The sequence below is a fragment of the Lepidothrix coronata genome, unplaced genomic scaffold (genome assembly GCF_001604755.1).
Source record: "Lepidothrix coronata isolate B3197 unplaced genomic scaffold, Lepidothrix_coronata-1.0 Scaffold28, whole genome shotgun sequence".
In the NCBI taxonomy this organism is placed as follows: Eukaryota; Metazoa; Chordata; class Aves; order Passeriformes; family Pipridae; genus Lepidothrix; species Lepidothrix coronata.
The window spans coordinates 5,249,957-5,266,645 of NW_016690208.1; the positions used below are offsets into that span (position 1 = coordinate 5,249,957).

Consider the following 16,689-nt stretch of genomic DNA (forward strand, 5'->3'; position numbering starts at 1 on the left):
GGTTCTGTTTGGGGATGAAGGGGCAGCTCTTTGGGCTCTCAGTTCACTCCTTTTCTCCTGCTTTGAGACTTCTCAGAAGTCTCTGTGATTCTAGGACACCTCTGCCTTCAGAGGTGCTGAATTACACAAAGGAACCGAAGATAAGGTTTGGTACTTTCCAAACTAGAGAGATTTCCTCTGTTAGATTTCCCCTTGATGAGATCAGTTAACTGAAAACAGGATGTGGCTCCGAGAGAGATTAAAATTTGAAGCTTAACTTGACTGTAGAGCCATTCCCCCAGTGCTCAGCATTGCAGGGCCCTGTGTCACTATTTAAGGTGAATGATCATTTTTATACCCAAGGAAAAAAGCTCGTAAGGGAATATATTAATATATTTAATGTTACCTTTTAAAAATAAGCGAAGGGCTTGAGATTTTTAACACAACAGATTTCACAGGGCATTTCAAACGGAATTTAGGCTCAGATGCTCTCTGTTATAAAGATGGTAATCAAAGTGTAAATGGTATTTTCAGGGCTGGTAATTGCATTTCAGAGAGATGCTTGAGATAGGGGTGTCTCATTCTATGAAAATGTGATTTTCAGTTAGTATAAATTACCTGGGAATGTGCACCTGTTCTAGGAAACCCTGAAAAGCTGGTAAAACACAGGAAGGAAAAATTGCTTTCCAAGCAGCTCCAGTCCCCATGAGATGCAGTTCTCCCAGGAACTGGAGCTGAGTGCTCCAAGTCAAGACTCCTGCCTGTTCATGGCTCTGATATTAAGTAGTTCTATAACTTTCCTGACTAAAACTACCCATGAAATAGGAGTACAACAGAGTATCTGAGATTTCATCAATTCAAGATGGAAAAAAAAGAATCATTAAATTTGATATACTGTTAATCCTCAGCAAACCTGACAGCTTTGCCACAGTTCAGTCTCTCGCCTCTAATAAAACCTTTTTACATGTTTTAGCTCTCTCTGCCTCTGTCTACTACCAGTTGCAACTGCTTTGTTATGGGGATACCCTGAGGACCAGCCCAACTCCCTTTAAAGAGAAGGAAAGTTTCCCACTAAGTTTCATAAGAGTTGGACTGAAATCCTCGAAGAGACATCAGGAATCAATTTGGTTTTCTTCATCCCTGCTCTGCCTCAGGATTTTTTCCAGATCACATTCTCTGTAAGATAGTATTATCCTCAGCTTCCCAGGGATTTTTTTCCCCTCTAAAGAATAGATGCTCTGGAGCAGTTTTTCAGCATTTGTCAGGGAAAAAGCACCCAAAAATGGACACACACTCACTCACTCACTCACTCACTCACTCACTCACTCACTCACTCACTCACTCACTCACTCACTCACTCATTCACTCATTCACTCACTCACTCTATCTATCTATCTATCTATCTATCTATCTATCTATCTATCTATCTATCTATCTATCTATCTATCTATCTATCTATCTCTTATTTCAGTCCCTCACTAAAGCAGTTTCCACAAGACAAGCCAAGGAATCCCCCTGAAGGGAAGAGAGAAAATGAAAGTGTTTCTCTGTGTCACAGTGGCCTTGATGGTTTCCTACAAGCAGCAGGATTTCAGAGTAAATCACGAGGAGATTTCTGAGCCTGCCTCTGATTTTAGGCAGCCAGGCAGACCTTCTTTACACTAAGAAGCTTCCTGGTGATCTCCTGTCTCAGTCACTCCCCCCCATACCAGGGGTATGAGCCCAGCATGGACCAGTTTGTGCCACTTTCCCCAGTTCAGGCTCTGCTGCAGCCTGGCCACGTGAAGGGTTTATGCTCCACTTGTGGTTGTGCTTCTGTTGCTCTGGATGTACACAGGGCCTGAGCTAAACTGGAAAATTCTTAGCTGCTTATTTCCATTCTTAATGCTTTGGAGAGAACTCTGGGAACGGGCTCTGTGCCCAGGGGAAGGCTGCCAAAACTCTCCTCCAAAGCCCTGGATGTGACATGAAAAAACAAGTTCAGATCCAGTGTCTTTTGACTCTAAACCAGCTGGGAAAATATGGATATTCCATTGACAGCCCAGGTCACTTGCACAGAGGGGACAGAAACAGTGATCAGAAAACTCAGCGTGATTGACTGGGACTAATTAGTGAAAAAAAGAAACATCAGGTTTCTTTAATAATGTCTTCATTAATTCTCACTAATGACAAGAATTGAGGGGAGAGGGTAAATGTCCATTAACCCTTTTCAGAATATGCTCATTTTGCTAATAAAAAAAAAAAGAGATGTTTAGATGTTGTTTTGCATGTGACAGAAGCAGGAGACTGTGCACTAAATTCCATCTCTCTGAGACCACAATTCACTTGGCTGTGGTGGGATGACTAATAGCATCAGGCTCAGCTTTCCAATAGTATTTTTCAGCATGATTCATAATCCTGAATAATTTCCACACCACCACTTGCAAATGTCTACTTGTACCTGCATTTCATGGGTGACACACCTGGGGAACACCGAGGATCCAAGTGTTATCCAAGGGTTCACAGGGGGAAAACTAAATACTCTTTACAGGTGTAAAGAAAGACCAGAGCCCCTCATCAAAACACTGCTACAATAGGGAAGAAAACCCCTGAGTGTTCACAAACCAAGAGGTTTTAAGGAGGAATTTGAAGGAGAAGAAAGGAAAATAAACTTTGAATGAGAAAGTTGGAAGCGGGAAAAGCAGGTGTAGAGAGTAGCAGGTCTGTGTTCTGAACACAGGCAAGCACATCAGTGCTTAAATTCCTCAGCAGAAAGGGCCCTCTCCTGGGGCCAAGTCCCTTGGCAGTGATGGGACTCCAAAAGCACATCCTCCCAAGCACGTTCCCAGCAGCATCCTTGGAATCCAGCCAAGGAAACAACACTTGTAGCTCCACCTCGAGCACCTGAATCAAAAATTGGGTGTTGAAACCCCAGAGCCAGTGAGGGAGGCACAAAGTGCTCAGGAGGTGGATGTTCCCATCTGTCCAGGTTTGGGGATGAGGGAACCCTGGAAGAAATCAAAGCACAGGCTGGATCTGGGGTGCAAAAGTCCGGAACTGGGGTGAGGTTTCACGAGCTGAGCTCGGGTTTCCCTGTGGCAAGACACAAACAGGAAGGAAATTCAGCACTTCTTCAATCTGGTCACCTAAAATCCCATCTAATACTTTTTCTTACTGTGAATATTTTGTTTCAAAGCCCAGGGACTGGCAGGGAAGTGTTTCTGGGCTGGGACATCCTCTGCAGGGACTCAGCCCAGTTCAGAACTGGGCACAGGGATGGGCAGGACACGGGGATACACAGGAGTGTGCTTTGAACTCCTGGAGGTTTAACTATAACCCCAATTCTGCTACAAATCCATGGAATCTTGTTAAATTCAATCACAGATTAATCTGATCCCTCCTGTTTCCATAAGAAGTTTTTGATCCTATCTTGGTTTTGAGATTCCTGACTGAAACAGAAGCTTAGAAACAAAATATAGCATTACATAGATGGGTGACTCCAAACTTTTGGAATGACAGCAGTGGTGGAAATGAAGACATATTTGTACCAGGCTGTCAGAGCCTGGGCACGAATATTCTCTTGGACCTCACAGCAGAAGGTTTTTATGGAAAATGTTATGATTTAGGCAGTGAAAATGACATTTTTATGGCATTTTGCTTTTATAAATAATGAAGGCTCTGGCTAATCGGAGCCTGGCAGAGACAGAGAACTCAGCAAGGTAGTAAGTGAGCAACTGAAGTCACATTTATGCCCAGTCTGTGCCCAACAGTAGAGTTCCTGTCTATATACTGTAAATCACCTTTCAGCAGGTACAGACTGGCACAGTGAAATGGGAATCCAATATCTCAGCTGATTCAAATATAACTTTTTGTTTACTTTACTTGTAAAAGAAGTTGCTATTTTGGTTGTCAAGTAGCAAACAAGGAAAGGAACTATGGCCTGAACCACAGCACTTTAGGGATAATCTGCTTTTCGTGACTTCTTGCTCTGAATGTGGGTAAATGTATTTTATAAACAACCCCCTGTGTGTAACAACTGCTTCCTGGGGTAGAAAAGAAAGGGTTCAACACACCAAGCTTTACTCAAGATTTCTCTGCTATTGTTTTCTGAACTTAAATGTTCCTTTTTATGACAGTTGTGGTGTTTAATTCAGCTCAGTATTTTCCAGGAAATCAGTTGCTGCTTCAACATGTGCCCAAATTCCAAGTTCATTCAGAACTTGAAAAGCAAAATTTAACACAGGGACTGGAATTCTGTAATGATGCAGGAACTGGCAAAACCAAACCCTTGGTTCCCAGGAGAATGACAGAGCCAAAGCCAGATATTTTTTCTAATTAGAGATGAAAACATTATTAAATATCTGAAAAATTGGAAGCACATGTAACTCCTATAAGGTGGGTGTTTTACTGGAAAATAACTGAGGGCCATGCCAAAATTCTGTGTGTTCTGATGTAAGAATTCAGCAGGAGATTGAGAACACATTTTGCTGGGAGACATCCCAAACATGAACATTTACACAGGCTGAAAATAAAACCCCCTGTAGGGTCAAGTCAGACAACTCAGGACGGATGAAAACTGGCAGCTCTCAGAGAGTGATTATTTTTAATTACAAAATAATATTCACTCAAAAGAAAAAAGATGGATTTCCTTACTGTGTGTTTACTCACGTTTTCCACACCCCTGCTATAAATGGATTTAGACCCTGGCAGTAGATTCCACAACCCTTTGTTTGTGGAAATGGGGGTCGGAAGTTTTTTTATTAAAAAAAGAGTTTTGAACTTGAAAGCAGCGTCAGTAAGGATGCAATCTGAGGGGTTTGTGTTCTCTACCTGAGGCAGGAGCTCACTTGCTGACTAAGAAGAGAGGCTGAACACCCTCATTGCTATTTAGAAAGTCATTTTGGTGGGATGTTCTGGCTTTGCATTGCCCAAATGCACTGAACAGACTCAGTGTGATGAAGTGAACAATTCTGCTCCTCTAGATGATTTCAGATGCAGGTGCAGCATCATAACAACATAAAGATTATGTGGTAATTTGGACTTGCATCCTCCTCCCTCACGTGAGCATTTTTCTCTTTCACACAGTATTTAATGTCTGTTTTCAGGTCAGCCAATCAAATGATGACAGTCACTGGTGAGGTATTAAAAGACCATTAACCTGCTACAGGGATTTAGGATTTCTCTGATAAAATTGTAGGGGATTCCTAACTCCAAACCACTTGTGACAGAGCACGTGTGTGGGTAAGGTTGCTGAGGGCTGGGGGCACATCCTGAAGGATTATATCCACAAAATCATTTCTTCCCTGCCAGTGGAACAATGGCCAGAGAAAGGCACCCTTTGGCTCCCTTCCCAAATTAGTCACAGCAGTTAAGCACAGCCCAGCAGCTTTCAGCCCAGCCCAGAGTGTGAGCTTCATGTGTCACTGTGCACAAGAGGCTGGAATTTGGGCTATTCAAGCCACTTCCCAGCTTGGATGGAGTGAAATGAAAAGAGAAATCAGCTCATTTTTGGGATACTTAACTATCTAAAAGCCAGTAAAACAAAAATGGAAATGCACAGAAATATAGGTTTTTAAAAGAGCTAAGGGCTCACATGGTATTAACCCTTAGAATTGTTATAATGTCAGGAATTCAACCAATTTGGGTCTTATGCATCTGCCAGGAGTGTTCAGGGAGAATCACATTACAGTGGCATCTGGGGAGTTTTCTTATTCAAAGGGGAACACATGAAAAAGGGATAAAAGTAGAATGACCACACTTATTTAATTGGCTTTCAGAGATTCTCTGTGCAGGCAAGGCACAGCCTTCTGTATTCCAGGAAATGGGGGGATGGATTTGGACTGAAGCACAGAGCTCTCTGGGCAGGTTCATTAACATGTAGGCAGAGCAGTCACCTCACACACACAGAGTTTGGGAACACTGCAGGAGTGTAGCACTGGAATTCGTGTTTTTCTGGAAGCACTAAAGCTCTTGGCTGGTGATTCAAAGCCTGGAACATTTGGAGACTTGCACATGGTATATATAAACAACCCAGGGACAGAAAACACTGTGTACAACTCAGATATAAAAGCCCCACTCTGATGTCCAGAATCCACAGCGAGCCTGGAAGTACAGAGTGTGTCCTGAAATAATTTCCATTTCATAATGGAATGAGTCACCTCAGCAGTGATTATCCCAAGAATTTCCACGTTTGCTGGGATTAACCCTGTGAGATGCTCAGGACCTCAGGACTCTCTGACTACGAGTCACTAAAGCCACAGCAAGGAATCCTAAAATCCATTTCCATCTTCTCCTGTCCTGCTAATTAGACCCCATGGAAATCTGCCCACATAATTTGCATGTGGAAACAGATGAAGACACGGATACACCTTTCCCCCACATGGTTTTCCTGGGAAAGTCATGCCATGGCACACAAGGAAGGCAAATCTTCCTACATTGCCATCTCACACGTGGCTAAATATTTATTAAAATGCACATAAAAATACACACATATAGTGGTCTCAGTGATAGAGTTAAGTCTGGATAGAAATAGAGGCAAAACAAATAAGATCAGAGAATTTTTTAAAGTAGTGGCAGCAATTTGATCCTTAATGCAGCATTTTTGTATGTTATTTTTAACTCAGGTTCCTGGTCTTCAGGAGCAATGCAGCCTTTTTGCAGTCTGGCTGAGTAAAAATCAATGGAACTTAAATGTCACAAGTCACCTGTGAAAATAGGACAGGCTCCCTGTCATTGAAAGGGATAATTAGGTCTCCTAATACACAGTTACCAGTTCAGAAGTAGAAATGTTTCCAGGTCAACTGCCTGGCCAACCTCCCTGAGTGTTTCCATGTGCTTCTCCCTGCAATTTGAATTTATATCCAGTTATTATTGGATACACTGGGATCTTCCCGTGCTTCTTAGAAAAGTTGGTAGGATNCCTCCCTGTATTTTCTGAAGTCTGTGACAAAGCAAGATTTGTGAGGAGGCTGCTCCTGCTCTTGCAAAACAATGGTGCTGCTTTCCGAGAGCTGCAAGGGAGACTGAGGGTCAAGTCCCTTTAAAAAAAAAAAAAGTGAAATACAGTATGATGCATCTTGAAAGATCTTAAATGCTCTGGATCAAGGATATTCCTAAGAGAGAGGGAAAACAGTAATTTTAAAGTTCTTGGCCGTGCTGCTTTTGGGCAGCTCTTCAATAAAAATAATAGAGTGTGCAACTGTGCTTTGTGTCAAACTCCCTCCTCAGCTTTACTGGGAACCAGACTGGGCTGTGCCAGGAGCTGGGAGAAGGAAATTTGGCCCTTCACCTGCCACTTTCCTGGAGACAAGGTAGGATTTTTAACTGTCAAACCCAGTCATCAAATGCCAAGGTAACATTTGTTTTATCTACAGCAGACACGGACTGAAAATACAAATAAGGAATGTACACATGAGATCTAAGAAATTTGTTGGGTTTTTTTTAAAACAAGAAAGCAGAGCACAAAACCAGCATCAGTTACTGTCAGGGATGGAAATGCAGGAATTCAAACAGAGTACAAAAGGAAAACCTGAGAAATAAAGTAGTTTCTTTCACAAAGAGCTTATGAAGTGGCTGCAAATATTTGTGTTTTAATAAGACACGGGATTTGATGACAAGACAGTACTTTCCATGTGTGTTTTTACAGTTGATCCACTTCATCTGGCTCCAAATGTCTTTGCAGCAGTCCATGTGATTCTCCCATCCAAGCTTAAAAATCATATTTGAGCATCACTACGTTGTGACAACATTGCTATAAAATACAAGCAAAGCTCATTTTTCAAGGTAACTGCTAATAAATGTTCAGTTCAAGAAGGAATTGCCAAACAGGTGAAGATTTTTTTTTTTACATGAGATTTGATCTGGCTTTTTAATTCAAGAACTCTCCAAGTGAATCAGCAGCCGCTGATCATGAGATCTTCAGCAAAATCATCCATTGTGTTTAAAAACTCCCCACAGAAGGTACAGGATGGGTTTGAAGGCCACCACTCAATCCAAGTGCTGGAGTCCAAAGGGTACTGGAATCTAGGAAAACAACAGAAAATGATCATTTGCTGCTAAGATTTGGGAAGGAAAATGTCAAACACAAAAAAAAAATTCCAATGTGAAATCGTGTACAACACACTCTGTTGGTGGAAGTAATACTTCAAAAATTAAATCAATTCTATTCCACAAGAATTATTACATGCAAACCCTTCACACTTTAAGATTAAGTCTTTGCATAATTCTGGTGGTAAATAACTTACTTGAAACTGTAACCAACGCTTATCTTTAAGGCTTCTTTTCCCATGATCAAATACTGCTCTCCTGGGCTCAGTTCAACATCTGCACAGGTCTTCTTTTTAACAAAGGTTATTTCATCATCTTTTTGAGCAAAAGCCTGCCCTGAAGTAGAATGAGAAGAATTGGACAATTTCACAGAGGGAATTTCCAGTCACTCAGAGAGAAAACACCAAATTGTTCTCCAGTCCAGCACAGCCATTAGTTCTGTAACAGCAAAATTTGATGACATAAAACATGTTTCTCCTAAAATATCTTTCCAATTAAATCTGAGTGGCAAATAAACCTTGTGCACATTAAATATTTTTATCTTATAGTCATTTTAAGGATGTATTGGATGCTTAAACTCTGAGGAAAAACGAGTGAGTACCAGCTGCAGTTCTGCAGGAGCTATGAGCACATGCCTTTCTCACAGGTAAGACAGCCAGTGCCTAGAAACATCCCAGCATCCTTTCTCCCAGAAACAGAGACATGGAGCAGGACTCTCACCTCTTTTGTAGAGATCCAGAAGAGTTGCAGAATACTTCACAAAAGACCCTTCCTCGCTGCGAGACAAGATGTTCACTTTATAAACTGCAGAACGACACAGACCAGGCTTTTTGTTACTCCTTGTTCCTGCAACACATCTGGAATGTCTCCCAGCTGCTCAGGAGGAGAACTTCATGTCCCTTTACAACACCAATGTCTGGGAATACAGGGTGGCTTGACATTGGAGGGCCAGGAAACGCCAACAACTTCTACCCGTGTCTAATTTGATGGAAGCTCTACCCGTGCTCTCACAACTTCCTCTGAGCCCAAAGCCACACAAATGGTACCAAGCAAGAGAAAACTCAGTGTTTATTAGCAAAATTCAGTGTTTATTAGCAAAACTCAGTGTTTATTAGCAGAACTCATCAGATCAGGTTGATCTGATGATGCCCTGACCCTGCTGATGGGACTTTTATTCAGCAGCACTTGCCCTTCTCTGCTCCAGTTTGTCACCTGCCCTCCCCCTACACCACTGTCAACCCCACTGAGTTTTTAATCACTCAAGATCAAACTGGAACAAAGTGTTTTGCAGCCCAGGTAAGCAAGCAGACATTTCAGAGCCCATGAAATAGGTAATGACAAATATAGAAATATTACCATAAGCAATGTCCCTCTGACAGGCAGCTTCTCTCCTGGTCTCAGCAGTTATTGACTCATCAAGTCTCCTTTGGACTTTACTACACTCAGCTACATTGAGAAAGGAAAAGTCAGTGTTAAAAGAATGTCATCACATGTCCTCCACCTGCTTGGTTACTCTGACAACACCATAATATGGAATTGCATGTGGGAACTATGAATAATTTAAAATACAAAATAACACCCTCAATCACCTGACTTAATCCACTCAGAATTCCATGATCACGCTGCACATTTGTTTTTATTAAATTATTTTAAAGTGTAAAATTTGGAGAGGAACCAGCTGTGCTCTTATGAGGATTTCCCCCTTATGCTCAGTGTGGTTTTGTTCAAAGAACAACCCTGCATTTTCCCACCAACTGACATGGAGAAACACCTTAAAACAAGTTTACCTTCCATGCATTTGCATTCGTCTCCTTCACACAATCTCACAAGTTTTTCATCTCCATAGGGGTTATAAAATATAGTGCACCTTTTCTCTAGAAGAAATAATAAACACAGATAGAAAACCAACACTGAAACTTTGGGTCAAAAGTTAACTGAGCTTAAAATAATACAGACTAAAAAGCTGTGAAAGAAGGAAAAATGCAGTCTTGCAGGAGGAATACAGAGGTAGAGGGCAAACAGGGATGTGAGGCCACGGAACACATACCTGGGGCATGATATTCATACACAGTAAAGGTGGCAGGGCTCAGCATTCCGACCCGGAAAAGCTCACTGATTCGGAACCCGACACACAGGAACTTCTCAACTGGCACCTGTTTGACAGGCACAGGAATCAGGGAGCTCTAAAGGCACCAAAATCATTGCAAAGAGCAAAAGCAGGGCTTGCAGTGAGGCAAGGGGTGACCTACAGAGTCGAGCTGCAGGATGACGTGCCCGTCCTTGATCTCATAGTCTGCTATCAACTGGTCGACTCCACTTGCAAGCTGGAGGGGAACAGAAAAAGATGAACAGTAAATATTAGAGTTCTGGCCAAAAGGAGTCAGTAAGAGAAAAAAAAGTTTTCTAATACTTGCAATGGATAAATCCTCTGGATTTGCTTCCAATCCACTGACCAGCTCGATGTCCATCACGGTGTGGGCAGACCCCGAGTGGGGCTCCCTTGCACTGGGCCTGTACCTAAAACAGGTTAAAAATAAGAGATTAAACCCAGTATTAGTTAACCATCACTGAAATTAAAAATACTTGAATGTGATCTCAGAAAAACCCAAGGAAAATTCTGTCAACATTTAGACCCCGGTAACCTCCTAATGAAGCATTTCAGATTTATGAAGCCAGGAAGAAGCTTTTCTTAATCCTTATGTTCCAGGAGAGCCCACATATAAACTGAAGAAAGAGATCCCAAGGAAAGCACAACCTTTGGCTCCAATTCTAGTTACACACACACATAAAAGGGGAGAAGCAGAAAGAAAAGGTGAGAAGAGCAGATGCAATTATTGAGAAACCCACCCCTGAGCTGCCCTTACTTTGCACAAGCCTCCAGGCGCCCCAGTGGCTCCCCTTCTCTTCTTGGGTGACCTGTTCATACCAAGGAGAGTCAAAAAAGCCATTTTATAGCTCTCCAGCAGCCCAGAATTTCCACAAAGCATTTTCATAACCGAAAGATAATTCCTTAAGTTGTTTTGGTGGCTGTTTTTAAAGGAGCTCGTTGTCCAGGCACGAACAAGTAACATTGACTTCTTTTGCAGCTCAGGTGAAATCACAGTTTTAAGGCTTCATGTAGTTTAATGTGTATTTATGTTATTGAAACTATTTTGTGTGTATTTATGTTATTGAAACTACTATTGAAAGCTCAGGGTGTGATTCTCTACCCTGATCTAACTGGACTAGAACTCTCAGTGGTTTGTAGAACTCTCTGTCACCCCCTCCCACTCCCATCATATTTCTGCCTTCTCACTCCCCACACTGCAAAATAAATTACTAAAAATCCACCTAACAGAGATACATTAAATATTAGTCCCATCCACAAAAAGGTAATAGTTTCAAACAGGGCTAAAAAGGCTTTTAGCAACTTCTTTTCCAGTTTTGCATGTAGAAAGGGGCAGAATTTATTTCATTCTTGATAAGAAACACTGTTAAAAAAACAAGGATTTTATCCCTCCCTTGCACTGACCTGAGTAGTGACATTTAAAATTATATTAACCCTTTACCATCATCTCTCTTTGGAACAATCTTCAGGTCAAAGTTACAGGACTCTTCAGAAGTGCCAATTGTGTTATACACTGTTCTCACCTGCACAGGTAAAAATGAACCAGATTGAACAGAAGCAGCATTAAAAAAATCCTCAAAACAGGCATAAAACTGTGAAAAATCATACTGTGAAAAGTATAAACAAGTCTGTTTTACTGGTACTATAAAAATGCCAGCAAAGCAGAGTAAATAAATTATCAGCACAGAAAGAAGTGGGGAACTCTTGAGCAAAACCACATCACTCTTACTGGTCGTGTTTAAGAGAATAAATATATTTTCTAAACAATTCCTGATGTTTTGTGGATGTGAATAGGAGCACACAAGAGTATCCACAGCTCAGATTTGTCTAAATTTGATGCTGGAAGAGGCTGTGAAAGATTGGAAAATGTTTCATGGCAACATGATGCTTAATGTTTAGGCACACAAAAAACTTTAAATATTGCTTTAAATATATGACAGTGCTTAATAAACTGAGAGTAAACACCAGGCTAACAGAGGATTATTTCTCAAAATTGATCACTAATTTGGGTCTTCCCTGTCTGGCTGATTAAGCAGAGACAGTAAAATCGATGAGCATTAAAATTAAGTTGATCATCTATTTAGTGTGGGCTTGGAGGTCTCAAGAGTTTTTTCCAGTCTTAAGGATTCTGTGATTTATGGGACAGAAAACCTTCAGTGGAAAGGAAGATGCTTCCCAACTTCTCTCCCAGTAGCCATAAGTCCTACAATGGCTTGTACTTAATCCAACACAGAGCCATAATAACACCCATCCCTTCAGGGCAACAGTGGGAGAGTTTATGGGAAATTTCAGTTTCTTTTTCGTTGTTTCTATTTCCTAAACCAGAAATTCCATTTAAAAACCCGGTTGCATGCTCACATTTACTGTAGCTATGCCAGTGCTGCTGCCAGTGCTCACGTAGATGTCATCTTGCAAAGGTGCCTAAAGGATTGAGGAGAAATAATGAGTTATTAATAAATTAATAATTAAGATTAGCACCAATTAGCAACGATTCAGGTCAGATGATCTGCTTGTCTTGTTTACATTTCAAATACACAATAAGGTCTGATGCCAGAAACATAATCTATCAAAAAATACTTTATAGGAACAAGCAGAGATATTAATTTTAAAGGAATATTCAAATGCATTAAATATAGCAGATAAACAAGTCCTTAAACATTTCCTATACCAAATTAACACGAGTTTGTTATAATAAAAAGCACTTTAGTAGCAATTTCAAAGTTCAAATAATAATTTAACAAGTTGCTAAGAATTCTGTTTTCCCTTTGAAAGCAATATTATTCACTCACTGTCATAGCTCTTCCCACGAAACGATCTTCTGTCAGTTTGAACATGTCCAAGAGTCCATTGTTTTTGTAGGAAACTTTAACATCCATGTCCAAATTGAGCCGTTTGACAAGAAGGGAATATTCAGTCAGGGCCTCAAGGGCATTAATTGTGTCCTGTCAGAAATCAATTATAAAAAATTAACTCCTATTGAATTCTATTTATAGAAAATATGTATCAATTAAATTCTATTTATAAGAACTCCATGCAAAAAAGTCATATTTCCCAGAGCCAAGGAATATCTTGGCCATGGAGTCACTTGATATAAGGGACACTGAAGTTGTCACTGTGATCATTTAATTATATCATCCTTTAAAAATGTTTATATCATAAAATCATGGAATCTCAGAATAGTTTAGGTTGGAAGGGACCTTAAAGCTCATCTTGTTCCAAGTGGGACACCTTCTACCAGACCAGGTTGCTCATCCAACCTGGCCTTGGACACTTCCAGGCATCCAGGAGCAAAATGTCTCAGATTTTGGCTCTTGAAGAATAAGGACAAAATATTTGCAAGCCCACCTGAGTTGAATAAAATCCTCCACCGTATCTTTGTTCCTCAGAGAGCCATTTGATGATTGGCTTGGCATAGCTTTCATCCCCTCTCAGCAAAGTGGTGAGCAAAGCATAGGCTGTGGTTTCAACCATCTGGGCAGTGACAGAGCTGGGAGCATTTTGATCTTGTGTCTTGAAAGTGTCTTTCCAAAACCTATAGATAGGAGGGTCACCTGCACAAGGGTAAAAGGAAGGTTCCAGGCTGAAACACAGCAGCAGCTCTGCAGGATACACGAGGTGTAAATGACTAAAAATGTACCTCACAGAAACCCACTGAAAATTAATCCTGTGCACAATAGTTTCAAACAGGGCTGGAAAGGCTTTTACCAATTTCTTTTCCAGCTTTGCCCTTAGCAAGTGGAAGAATTTATTACAGTTTTATTCTTAGTAAGAAACACTGCCAAAAAAAGGGTTCAAAATGCAAAAGGGTTCCAAATGCAAAAGGGTTCCAAATGGAAGTGTTCAAAACAGAAAGGTTCAAAATGCAAGTGTTGGGAAGACAAGGTGGGCATTGCCCACTCAGGACAAGGGGACAAGGAGGAACTCACTCTGCATCTACCAGGAGATGAAGACACACTTCCCTTGCAGTGGGAAGTCTGATGTTTAGACTAGAAGGTGATGATAAACAGACCTGATGTAAAACAGCTGATGGGATTTACTGGTCATGAACAGCGACAGAGCGGCCAAACAAAGCAGGCACCACTGGAACTCCCCCTCCAAGCAGTGCCATCAGGGTGTAAAAACACTGAGAGAACAGCCTGTGTGAGAGCAAAACCCAGCACAGACCAGGAGGATGGAACAATACCTATGACAAAAGCTTCTCTCTGGAGCTTAGAGAAGGCCGCCCGCGCCGAGCGATGGTCCCGGTCCACGAGAGCCAGGGCGTAGGAAGTGATGGCCATGGTGAAGGGGCTCTGAGCAAACTGCACATTCCTCATCAAATAATCTCCTGCCTTGTTTTTGGCATCGTGGATTTTCTGGAAAGATGAACAGGCTACAGCTCACATCTGTCAGAGTTGAAGAATCACATCTCCCCCGGCAAGAAAATACGGATATGTGATGTTTTCTGCAATATATCTCATGATAAACTGACCCAGAAACTCCTTGGTGTTCTTTCACTGGTTTTGAAAGACAAACAAAACAAGGAAGCATTTGGAACTGAACAAAGCCTCTTGATTTCTTTGAACAAATGTTAAAGAAAATGGAAGAAATTAGAACCCACTGGCAGAAACAAAAATCTTATTTACCTGAGTAGGACATATTTTAATTGCCTTGTCAATTCCAATGATACAAAATGCTGTGAGATACAGAGATTTTTCTTTAGCTTCTCTGGGTAACGTGCCCTACAGGAATCAAATGAAAATAATTAAATAGAAAATAAAGTCGATTAAATAAATAGAACTTGTCACAGTTTAGGTGAGGAAACAAATAGAAATTCCTGTAAGAAGTATCAGTTTAGTTTAACCTGAAAATACATTGGCTCTTTGGAAGGTAACAGCTTATTTGTACAAAAAGGAGACCAAAATATATAAATTTATCGACAAGCCAGGACTATTTTGTTGTAAAATCATCCTACATAATTCTTTTCTAAATATTAAGAAGTGGCAAGCAGCTACTTTGAGTGGGAAGACAGAGAGGTTTGCAAGACTGTGCTATTTCTTAAATGAATTTAGGAAAAGGCAAACCTAGCAAAATCATCTTGAATGGGTGTTTTGGTGAAGTGCAGCCTAAAATCTCTTCTGCATTGCTGAAACACTTTGTCTCCTGGTGACTTCAGCTTTTACTGTCTAAGCACAGAAAATGTTTGGGTTTTCCTACCTGGAGTTTCACGGGTTGGTAGTTGGAAAATTCACTGAATGACCCATCTGGCATTTGACAGTCATCAATCAGCCACAGCAGGGAATCACAGACAGCAATCTGGTCAAGATTGATATATCGATAAACTTGTCCAAGAATCCTTAAAGCAAAAGCTGTCAGCCTGCCAAGGAGACCAAACATTTGTTTAGATCAGCAGGTACTCCCACACTGCTGGGGGCAGCCACAGATCTGCACTAGTTATGATTTGGGGATCCCACACCTTCCCACGCTTCGAAGAAATAATGAAGATGAATTTTAAATTTAACTTCACAAATGGGCAATAGTTAATAAAAGAATTCCAAACTAGGATCTATTCCCATGTTTCAGGGGAGGGACTCATTCCACCCCAAACCCACCTGGGTTGTCATGGTGGGAGCTGTGGACACGAATAAAAGATTTGGCAAGTGAAAGGAGGGAAACAAAAGGTGTTATTTAAAGCTGTAAGGTCTGATTAAATCGACCATCACACCTCTCACGCTCACCAGAAGTATGAGAGCAGAGGAGGGAAATAAGCCTTTTTAATTCATTCCAACCAAAAAAACCCTTCCAACTCACCAGGTGCTGGCTTGCCCGTCCTTCCACATGCTGTAGGACCGGTCAGCATTTCGGAATGACAGGATGCTCACAATTCCTAAGGGATGCACCAGGCACAAAACAAGCCATGAGAGTCACATTTCCTCCCTCAGGTGTGTTACCTTTCTCACTGACCTATGCACCTCTCCAGCTCTGAAGCAAGAGAGGCAGATTTTTCTACCTTCTTTCATCTTCCTCCTCATCCGAGTTCTCGAGGTCAAGGTTTCAGGCCCCAGTAAGTGCCAGTTGTCCGACTCCTCCAGGTAGCGAAACACGTAAAAAACGGGGGCAATGCTCATGAATTCTGCCTCTGCACTGCCCCTGGGCAGCTCAGCCAGAGTCCTGAGCCCGCTGGGGCTGAGCACTGTGGCAATCACCTCACCCATCAGGTGGCCTGTGGGAAGAAAAAACCAACATTTATTGACATAAGGGGTCAGGAAAGAGAACCCAAGGGCAGTTATGCAGCGCTTACAAGCAAACGTTCAGCGTGAAGTACTTCAATTCCTACACAAAAAGGTGGCTGGCAAAGCCTTTTCTCACAGGAGAAAGAGCCCAGGCATAAATTTAATCCAAACTAGGAGAAATAGATGTAGAAAGTACATATGCAGTGCACTGAAAGTTTCAATTTACCTTTTACACTGACACTTCTATCGATTTGTGTTTTAGGGACCAGATTCAGGGGGACTCTGTATCGAAATTCTTGTCGTCTCTTGATTGAACCTGTAATTCAAAATATACATAGACACATATATTGATTGAACCTGTAATTC

At 41.3% G+C, this 16,689-nt stretch overlaps 1 protein-coding gene across 2 annotated transcripts in view; it reads right to left on the reverse strand.

Moving 5' to 3' along the window:
* Nucleotides 1–7,401: 7,401 nt before the first annotated feature.
* C5 (complement component 5) overlaps nucleotides 7,402–16,689 on the reverse strand; it is a 23,691-nt gene continuing 14,403 nt past the window's right edge. For both annotated transcript variants that reach the window (XM_017810101.1, XM_017810100.1), the window contains 19 exons: nucleotides 16,550–16,639; nucleotides 16,101–16,313; nucleotides 15,902–15,977; nucleotides 15,308–15,467; nucleotides 14,737–14,832; nucleotides 14,295–14,466; nucleotides 13,457–13,662; nucleotides 12,901–13,053; nucleotides 12,470–12,532; nucleotides 11,553–11,634; nucleotides 10,869–10,920; nucleotides 10,419–10,521; nucleotides 10,254–10,328; nucleotides 10,052–10,157; nucleotides 9,792–9,878; nucleotides 9,361–9,450; nucleotides 8,725–8,808; nucleotides 8,202–8,340; nucleotides 7,402–7,980 (listed from right to left, as the gene is read on the reverse strand). In XM_017810101.1, the coding sequence (XP_017665590.1) occupies nucleotides 7,851–7,980; nucleotides 8,202–8,340; nucleotides 8,725–8,808; nucleotides 9,361–9,450; nucleotides 9,792–9,878; nucleotides 10,052–10,157; nucleotides 10,254–10,328; nucleotides 10,419–10,521; nucleotides 10,869–10,920; nucleotides 11,553–11,634; nucleotides 12,470–12,532; nucleotides 12,901–13,053; nucleotides 13,457–13,662; nucleotides 14,295–14,466; nucleotides 14,737–14,832; nucleotides 15,308–15,467; nucleotides 15,902–15,977; nucleotides 16,101–16,313; nucleotides 16,550–16,639 (2,177 nt within the window). In that variant the 3' untranslated portion in view covers nucleotides 7,402–7,850. The remainder of the gene's footprint in view (nucleotides 7,981–8,201; nucleotides 8,341–8,724; nucleotides 8,809–9,360; nucleotides 9,451–9,791; nucleotides 9,879–10,051; nucleotides 10,158–10,253; nucleotides 10,329–10,418; nucleotides 10,522–10,868; nucleotides 10,921–11,552; nucleotides 11,635–12,469; nucleotides 12,533–12,900; nucleotides 13,054–13,456; nucleotides 13,663–14,294; nucleotides 14,467–14,736; nucleotides 14,833–15,307; nucleotides 15,468–15,901; nucleotides 15,978–16,100; nucleotides 16,314–16,549; nucleotides 16,640–16,689) is intronic.